This window comes from Nerophis lumbriciformis, linkage group LG09 (genome assembly GCF_033978685.3).
Source record: "Nerophis lumbriciformis linkage group LG09, RoL_Nlum_v2.1, whole genome shotgun sequence".
NCBI lineage: Eukaryota > Metazoa > Chordata > Actinopteri > Syngnathiformes > Syngnathidae > Nerophis > Nerophis lumbriciformis.
Genome location: NC_084556.2, coordinates 46,202,473 through 46,212,765, shown reverse-complemented (window position 1 = coordinate 46,212,765; position 10,293 = coordinate 46,202,473). Strand labels below are relative to the sequence as shown.

The 10,293-nt window shown below is 42.5% G+C and overlaps 1 protein-coding gene across 1 annotated transcript in view; it reads right to left on the bottom strand.

The window, feature by feature from the left end:
* Positions 1–1,514: 1,514 nt before the first annotated feature.
* The window catches only part of auts2a (activator of transcription and developmental regulator AUTS2 a), a 200,666-nt gene continuing 191,887 nt past the window's right edge, over positions 1,515–10,293 (bottom strand). The window contains exon 16 of the mRNA XM_061963084.2: positions 1,515–6,639. Within this exon, the coding sequence (XP_061819068.2) occupies positions 5,439–6,639 (1,201 nt within the window). The 3' untranslated portion in view covers positions 1,515–5,438. The remainder of the gene's footprint in view (positions 6,640–10,293) is intronic.

Sequence of the window (10,293 nt, the reverse complement as noted above, 5' to 3'; positions counted from 1 at the left end):
CCTCGGGATCCACCGGGAGGAGCTGGACGAAGTGGCTGGGGAGAGGGAAGTCTGGGCTTCCCTGCTTAGGCTGCTGCCCCCGCGACCCGACCTCGGATAAGCGGAAGAAGATGGATGGATGGATGGAAAAATATGCTTAAAAAATATACATTTTTATCTGCGATGTAGTGAAGCTGAAATATTTGAAGCATGCTGTGACGACTGTGCCTTCTTGTAGTCTTGAACTAAAGCAGTGTTCATGGACAAGGACTAAAAAACACCCCTGGATCCAAGATTTTACTAAAATGTGGAGTGTACCGTTTTTTTTTTTTTATATATATAAATGTGCTTTTCCAGAAAAGCCATGCGAACTCTCGAGTTTGGAGACCAACCTTCAAATCCACTTTCTCTAACTATCTTACAAAATACTTTTTATTTGCTGTGCTAGAAGAATACTCCCAATTTATTACGATTCTGAATCGACTCCCCTGCAAAAAATGTTCTATAGAATTTCTAAAGAATATCTCTATAGAATTTCTAATGAACGTTAGGACCGAAGTTCTATAGAACAGGATTCTAAAGAATGGTTCTATAGAACATGGTTCTAAAGAATGGTTCTATAGAACAGGGTTCTAAAGAATGGTTCTATAGAACAGGGTTCTAAAGAATGGTTCTATAGATCACCTCTAAAGAATAGTGCTATAGAAGAAAGTTCTAAAGAGTAGTTCTATAGAACAGGCTCCTATGGAATGGCTTTCTGTGGAATACGGTTCAGAATGATGTAGAAATGATTGGCCAGGCATTCTACAAAATCTGTGGTCTAACACTGGCAATGGAGAAAGACAAATATTGCAGTTGAATGAATGTTGACTTGTATTTATTATATACATGTAACTCAAATCTTGACGTAATAAATAAATGTCAGCAGCATAAATCAACATGATCACCGCGCTTCCCCGACTGTTAGAGACGGCTAGACGTCCAGCAGAATTTGTTTCTGAGGCCTTCTTTTTTTCCATTTTCTGCGCAATGTTCAGTTTCACTCCAATGATTTTCTTTATCACATTTGCTTCACTTGAGGGATGGAGCTTCTTCACAAAATCTGAAAGATCAATAAAATATACCAGAATTAGTGTCTGCAGACACCAAGACACTAGCTGTCATGCAATGAGTCACACTATGGCATTTTTCAGCTCGATAAAGAGAGTGATGTCTATCATTTAATCAATGCAATGGATAGTCAACACACTGCATACATTGCATATCACGCGTTTCTATGCTGTAAGGCACTTGCACTGCTTGACGCACACTAAAACTGATCAGTTTTCAAGAATACGTTTTTTTTAGGCCATCTCTGCACATTTATATCATATGTCAGCAAGCCAAGAGGAGCTTGTTTTATCGTAACTAACTGTACAGTATATACCAACAAATATATATTCTGGCTTTAATCATCATCTCAAGAATCAAATTGAAAGATTTACATTCTTCCTAGAGAACCCATCATGTGAAGGACAGAACAATCAAAGACAAAATCGATACACATTTTTTTAATAACATGGCACAATTTACATAACAATAATAATTTACAAGTTCCTACGAGGGCATGCTGAAGATTCAGTCGCTTCATATTTTGATACTTTTGTACATGATTTAGAAATGTTTTTTTTCTTCTTATTTTTATTTTTTTTACTGTACAGTACGCATTAAGAGCAAATCTCTTTGCAGGATATGATGGCTAAGCAGCTCTGTGAATGTGAAATGAAAGTAAAACTAACACTTCAGCAGACTATCAATATAAATGAATATTAATTTGCTTCTTTTAAACTAAACATGGTTGAGGTTTGTTTGTCCTTGAATTTTGTAGCGCTTCTACTTTCAAAATGTACTTTTTGAACAAATGACACGTTCTCCCCACAACCAGACTAAAATGTCTTTAAATACAATAAAGATTGTCCTACCAAGTGTTTTACACTATCGTTAATATATGCATTATTAAAAGCTCGTACAGTAGCACCTCGGTTTTCATAATTAGCGCTGGTTTTTGAAGAGTTATTATATGGTAAAACATGAAGTGAACTGTAGTTGTTTAACCCAGTCCAGTCTCTGGACAACTTGATCCAACTTTTTCCAATATCATAGTCTTGAGTATTGGCCAATACCAATATTGATACCATATCAGTAAGGATCATACATACTTTTATTTTGTAGTGTGTAATGCCAGAAAAGGTTTGATCAAGTGAAATCAGTCAAACAGAGAACAGGTATGAATTGAACCATTATTAACCATCCTGAATGGACTTATGCTGTTCTTTGGCGACATCTAGTGGCCACAATATTATAGCTCATGTCGCAGTCAGTTGAGTGATGCGACACGTTTGTTACTGGATACTTTCTAATACGTTTCTGCTTCAGATTAATATGTGCAAGTAGTATGCGTCCATGATTATTTGATACTTGTTAATTTTGAGAAATGTGCTGTTTCAGACTGCAATATTGTTTAATGAAAGACACTTTTTATGTATGTCGAGCGTTTATGCTATCGTGTGCTTAGGTGTTGTGTAGCTGCTTGCTTCTAGTGGCCTATAGCTTTTCATGTTGACTTGACTAAACTACAGGAAAAGACCAATTTTTTGTGCTTATTGGAGGACATTTATATGTTACTGGCTGTCCAGCTTTGCACAAGTAAGCACATCACAGGACGGCTTGTATCGGACAACATATCCAACATTTTAGTTTTACCGTATTTTCCGCACTATAAGGCGCACCTAAAAACCACAAATTTCTCAAAAGCTGACAGTGCGCCTTATAACCCGGTGCGCTTTATTACGATTCATTTTCATAAAGTTTCGATCTCGCAACTTCGGTAAACAGCCGCCATCTTTTTTCCCGGTAGAACAGGAAGCGCTTCTTCTTCTACGCAAGCAACCGCCAAGGAAAGCACCCGCCCCCATAGAACAGGAAGCCCTTCTTCTTCTACTGTAAGCAACCACCCGCCCCCGGAAGAAGAAGAAAAAACGCGCGGATATCACCGTACGTTTCATTTCCTGTTTACATCTGTAAAGACCACAAAATGGCTCCTACTAAGCGACAAGGATCCGGTTCATAAAAAGACGCAATCTCTCCATCCGCACACGGATTACTACCGTATTTCACAGCAACTGATATTCCTGTGAACCGCACTGTGGAACGGGAGCACATACGGTGAATATTCGCACCACAGGGAATGAGAAGTCATCCTTCACTGTGGTTCTAGCTTGCCATGCTAACTTCCACCCATGGTGATATTCAAAAGGAAGACCTTGCCAAAAGAGACCTTTCCAGCCGGCGTCATCATAAAAGCTAACTCGAAGGGATGGATGGATGAAGAAAAGATGAGCGAGTGGTTAAGGGAAGTTTACGCGAAGAGGCCGGGTGGCTTTTTTCACACAGCTCCGAAGGCGAACACACCTTCACTAAGACGGGCAGACAGCGCCGGACGACATACGCCAACATTTGCCAGTGGATCGTAAATGCCTGGGCAGATATTTCGGTCACAACTGTGGTCCGAGCTTTCCGGAAGGCAGGATTCACAGAACTGCTGAACAACAACAGCGACACTGACTGCGATGACTTCGACGAGACGGAACCGGCCATTTTGGAACCCACGCTTGCGCAACTTTTCAATTCGGACACCGAAGACGAAGAATTCGAAGGATTTACGAATGAAGAATAACTTCAGAAGGTGAGCGCTATGTTTATTTTGTGTGTTGTGACATTAACGTTCGAGCAACATTATGTTGCTATTGCTCTGCACTATTTTGAATTTTACTATGTTTGTGATTGCACATTTGCGTACATTTTGGGACAGAGTTGTTAGAACGCTGGTTTTCAATATATTATTAAAGTTTGACTGAACTATCTGACTGTTTTTTTGACATTCCCTTTAGCGCAGCGTAGGCGCGGCTTATAATCCGGGGCGGCTTATTGGTGGACAAAGTTATGAAATATGTAATTCATTGAAGGTGCGGCTAATAATCCGGTGCGCCTTATAGTGCGGAAAATACGGAATCTGTAATCATTTTAGTCGGGTCGCTATAGGAATCCTTTAATAATCTTTATTGTGTGTGTGTGTAAATAGTTTATTTGCTCACAGAGTGCACACTAATGATGTTTGTATCCTTTCGTCATGTCCAAACAGGATGAATCAAGCACTTTGCTCCCTGCACTGCGTTCAAGTGCACTGCGTAACTCCAAGTGTTAAAGGGGCTGTTTGCAACTTGCTCACAGTAACATTTTTTTCAAAGCAAAAACAATATAACAAGAACACCATTGGCTAGCTTATGTTACAATTTGTGGTTCAACAGAACACATTTGTCTTAAAACTCTATATTTTTCCACAAATATTAAGTTTACGTAATACAATTTTTTTTATCGGCCCCGGATAAATAGATTGATGTTTAATGTGCAGACATACAAAAGCAGTTCAAAACAAACTGAACTGAACAATTTTCAGTCATGTTGTTGATATGATAGAATATACATTTTGGGGACGGCGTGGCGGAGTTGGTAGAGTGGCCGGGCCAGCAACCTGAGGGTTCCTGGTTCAATCCCCAGCTCCTACCAACCTAGTCACGTCCGTTGTGTCCTGTGTTGTGAGTTGTGAGCGCTTTGAGTACCTTGAAGTTAGAAAAGCGTAACCCAATTACCATTAACTAACTATCCAAATTGATATTATTAGCAAACAACACCCAAAGCTACTGCGCGTACATGTGTTATGTACGTACGTAGTTACATCATTACGTCCTAGGAGACGTTTACAACGCTTAAAACACATTGGGAAGTTGGCGCCCTTTAGGCATGTGTGTAAATGTTGCAAACAGTCCCTTTAAGTTAAGGATCTTTCAGGCACGGTGTGCTTTTTGGTACGACTGCAAAATAGCCAAAGTGGGGCCGGACAAAGTTGCGAGTGTCAGCACTTTGACAAATTATTGAAGTTTGACTTTTTGGAATGATTTACGAACAAAAACCGAGGTAGTACTTTGTGTTCGAAGCTTGTTGAAGTGTAAAGTTGTGGAGAGAAAACACTTTGTTGTTAATTCCTGGTCGTGGTGAAGTGTTGAGGGGGTCGGACTTGTTGCATAGTAGAACTGCAGAAAACACATCCTGATCACTAAACAATGACATCACATGTTGAACGTAAAGCTTTAAGTCACTCATTTGCATATCCTGTAACATGATCCAACACAGCGACTTCACACGTTTTGTTTGTCAGTGTAAAGAATATTTGTCCATTGTTCAGTCTCGCTTCTCTTTGCTCTACAATAGAAAGACTGGAGGCACACACACACACACACACACACACACACACACACACACACACACACGCTCTTATAAAACAATGACTTGTGGGTGTGTCCTCACGGCACGTATTCACAGTTATGTTACATTCCTCACTAAGTGCTGAATGAGGGCGGCGCTCATCGCGCTTCGATGTCTTTGTGCGGCGCTCTGTCTCTGATGTCGCCCACCAAGGCAGTAGTTCGTCTGGGCGAGCCCGGCCTGCCGCCGAGCGTGGGAATGAGAGGGGGCGGAGCGCTCAAAGAAGCGGTGGGCGGAGTTTTGTTGAGAATGTTATGGTGGGCAGCGGCCGAGGGGCTGACTCTGGAGTAGTGCATGCCCGGGAGTCCTGGCGCCATGAGTCCCTGGGCGTGGTGGGGGAGGTGTCCGTCGAGGGCCGGGTGGTGCATTGTGGGATGCAGGCGCCCGTGCTCGTAGTCGTCTCTCAGCAGACGCTCGCGTTCCTCCAACTGAGCGCGCTCGTGTTCCCTCCTGTGCTCCAAGGCCAGCGGATGAATGCGATTGAAGTCGTGAGGCTCGCGGTCTCTGTAGGCGCGCTCGGCCTCGTAAAGACGTGGAGCAGCCAGTCGGTGATGTTCGTTCCTTAGCAACAGATCCCTTGCCAGGGGGTCCCGCCTGTGAATGTCCAGTCCTCTGTAGGGGTCTCTCATGGAGTCTCTCATGGGGTCCCAGTGGAAGGCGGGGTAAGGGAAGCGTTCCGCTCCAGGGATTGGACTGATGCCTAAGAAAGGTGCCACCACTCGACTTCTCTCAAGGCTGCTGAGGTTGTTGATCGTATGGACTCCTGCCAGGCTCATGGGCAAAGGCATGGGGGACGGCGGGTGGAGGTTTGGCGCGGAGGGCGCCATCGTGTGCTCGCTTGGCTTCTCACCTGCGCCATCTTGGTCCTCTTTTCTCTCCTCCTTCACTTTCACTTCACTGCTCTTCTTCTGCTGCTCGAAGGGAAGCTCACTTTTCTTGTCCAGAAGCTCCCTTCTCAAACCTCCATTAGAATGTTCTAGACCGCTCAGTCTGAGGTAAGGTGACGCCGTGCCCCTGTTGGACACCACATCCTCTGGCTCTCTACCTTCGTGGATAGTGAGCGTGTCCTTATTGCCCGGTGGGTGGTCTTTTGTCTTGTGCTCGTCCGAGCAGCCGTCTTTCCAAAGATCAGAGTGTTCCCTCTCTTTGGACTTGTTGTCTTTGTCCCTCTGAGCGTCTCCAGAGGACGGAGGAAGTTGGTTCCTGTTGTGCTCCAGAGGACGACTGTGACCAAGAAGACCGATGGGGTTCACTGGAACTGGAGAGGGTTGACTTGCGTGACGTTTCTCCACTGATTCTCTGAAAAAAACCAACAACAAAGAGTCATGTTTATGAATGTTCTCATTCATCCAGGTCATCGTCATCTCAGGGCGTTCAATCGATCGCAACTGGACAGTTTGGTTTGTCTTAGAAGTCATCTGAGTAGGCTTCATCAGTTCATGCTCATAGACTTAGATTGTCAGGTCTAGTCCAGCGGCTAGTGCCAAAACCCCAAATGTTTATACTCCAAAACCAGGAGGGTGTGCCTAGGCAAGGATGGTTTAGCCCTATCGTACAGTGAACAACAACTGTTTTCATGGAAACGAGCAATCCTAACGTCAAAGCCAACGACAAACAAAAGAAAGAGTCTGACTATTATAACTTAAGTTCCATTCATCTGGGTCGCAGGGGTGGCTGGAGCCTATCCCAGAACAGGAAAGTTTGATCATATTATGCCTATACTGGCTCACCTGCACTGGCTTCCTGTGCACTTAAGATGCGACTTTAATGTTTTACTACTTACATATAAAATACTACACGGTCCAGCTCCATCCTATCTTGCTGATTGTATTGTGCCATATGTCCCGGCAAGAAATCTGCGTTCTAAGAACTCCGGCTTATTAGTGATTCCCAGAGCCCAAAAAAGGTCTGCGGGCTATAGAGCGTTTTCTATTCGGGCTCCAGTACTCTGAAATGCCCTACTGGTAACAGTTAGAGATGCTACCTCAGTAGAAGCATTTAAGTTCCATCTTAAAACTCATTTGTATACGCTAGCCTTTAAATAGACCCCCCTTTTAGACCAGTTGATCTGCCATCTTTTTTCTGCTCTGCCCCCCTCTCCTGCATGGAGAGGTTATTAGGTGACCACAGTGTTCAAAGTCGGGACCCGGGGTGGACCACTCCTCTGTGCATCAGTTGGGGAAGTCTCTGCGTTGCTGACTTGTCTCCACTCAAGATGATCCCCTGCTGGCCTCACTATGGACTGGACTCTCACACTATTAACTAGATCTACTTGACGTCCTTTGCCCAGGGGAAAGGGTCCCCACATCTGCGGTCCCCTCCAAAGTTTCTCATTGTATCCTATTGGGTTGAGTTTTTTCTTGCCCTGATGTGGGATCTGAGCCGAGGATGTCGTTGTGGCTTGTGCAACCCTGTGAGACACTTGTGATTTGAGTTTTTGAGTTTGAGTTTATTTCGAACATGCAAGTATACAACATGATACATCACAATCTCCAGTTTCTCTTTTCAACATGTTCGAAAAGGAGTAGGAAGAAGCAGAGCTTATTTAATCCTACCCCTTTTCTTTTACATAACAGTTGCTAAAACTTTTGTTCACTTCCTGTTCTCAATTTATTCACAATATACTCCATAAGTAATCACAATAAAATAAGTAAATAAATGATAATTGGTGAAGTAAGTTACATTTCATATGTTGAGATAAGTAAGATTAGTTTGTGAGTGAAAGAATGAAAGAATGGATGAGTTAAATAAATTCAGAATGTTTATCATGGTTCTTCTTCTTTGTACTTTGTAAACACTTTAAGTTTGAAGAGTTTCTTGAAGTGGATCATATTAGTACATTGTTTGATTGCTTTGCTTAATCCATTCCATTATTTAATTCCACATACTGATATACTGAAGGTCTTAAGTGTTGTACGTGCATACAAATGTTTTAAATTACATTTCTCCCTAAGATTATATTTCTCCTCTTTTTTTGAGAAGAATTGTTGTATATTCTTGGGTAGCAGGTTATAGTTTGCTTTGTGTATAATTTTAGCTGTTTGCAAATTCACTATGTCGTAGAATTTCAGTATCTTTGATTCAATAAATAAAGGATTTGTGTGTTCTCTATATCCAACATTGTGTATTATTCTAACTGATCTTTTTTGTAACACCGTTAATGAATGAAGTGTACTTTTGATTAAGGGCTACATAAATAAACTTTGATTGATGATTGATTGATTGATCTAGGTCAGGGGTCTGCAACCCGCGGCTCCGGAGCCGCATGCGGCTCTTTGACCACTCTGATGCGGCTCAGCTGCATACTTGCCGACCCTCCTGATTTTCCCGGGAGACTTCCGGATTTCAGTGCCTCTCCCAGGGGTTTGGTGATAGCGGGGGTGTATAATGTAGCCCTGAAGAGTTAGGGCTGCATGGGATTCTGGGTATTTGTTCTGTTGTGTTTATGTTGTGTTACGGTGCAGATGTTCTCCCGAAATTTGTTTGTCATTCTTGTTTGGTTTTGGTTCACAGTGTGGCGCATATTAGTAAGAGTGTTAAAGTTGTTTTATACGGCCACCGTCAGTGTAACCTGTGTGGCTGTTGACCAAGTATACCTTGCTGTCACTTACGTGCGCAAGCAGAAGCTGCATACAACGTGTGGCTGGGCTGACACGCTGTTTGTACAGGTTGTAGAGGCCGTTAAATGCTGTGCCATCACGGCACGCCCTTATTATTGTTATTTGGGTGAAAATCAGCAGACGTTTGAGAGAATAGTTGCCCTAAAATTCGTGAGTCTCCCAGGAAAAATCGGGAGGGCTGGCAAGTATGATGCTGTCAAGCGCCATTCATATAAAACTCGCGGGCCGCACTAACATTACATTTTCATATTACGGTGCAGGCCGCGTGTCTGAGACCCCTGGTTTATACATAGCACAAAGCAAAAAAAAAACCTTGTATGCAGTGTTATGTCATTTTAAATTTCAAAAGAGTTTTGTGGCTCCCATTGTTTTCTTTAATTTGTGAAACTGGTCAAAATGGCTCTTTGAGTGGTAAAGGTTGCCGACCCCTGATCTAGGTCATCGTCATCTCAGGGCGTTCAATCGATCACAACTGGACTGTTTGGTTTGTCTTAGAAGACATTTTTTGCCGCTCATCTGAGTAGGCTTCATCAGTTCATGCTCATAGACTTACTTAGATTGTCAGATCTAGTCTTGAGGCTAGTGCCAAAACCCAAAATGTTTATACTCCAAAACCAGGAGGGTGTGCCTGGGCAAGGATGGTTTGGCCCTATCGTAGTGAGAACAACAACTGTTTTGATGCAAACGACCAATTCTAACGTCGAAGCCAACGACAAACAAAAGAAAGAGTCTGACTATTATAACTTAAGTTCCATCCATCCATCCATGTTTTACCGCTTGTCCTTCTGGGGCTCGCGGGGGTGGCTGAAGCTTATCCAAGCCTGACTCAGGCTTGGATTCGGTCGCCACCTCATATAACTTTAGTTACTATTTAATAATGATTAAAATATTACTATTACTGTTATACTCGTTACAAAGTAGTCGTACTTTGACTTTGGTACAGCCCACTTCTTTTATGATTACGTTTTTGCTTAGCAAAATTTTGCCTGCCTTTTCGTGTGTTGTCTTACTAATTTATTGTACAACAAAACACTGCGCATGAATATGATACACATAATTTTTTCGGGCAACAAGTGCAGTAGTACCTCGGTCGTCGTATGTCTTAGTTTTTGTATAATTACATTTTTGCTTAGAATTTCCAGCATCATTTTGCCATGTTTTTTGTGTGCTGTCTCTGTTATTGTACAGTCAAACATTGCACATCAATAAGATATAAATATAAGTGGATTCAGAACAAGTACAGAAGGACCTGGGTTTTCGTACACACCATTTTTCACATGATTCCCAGTTTTCGTAGGCTGTCTCGGTTATCATACAACCGAAACTTGCACAT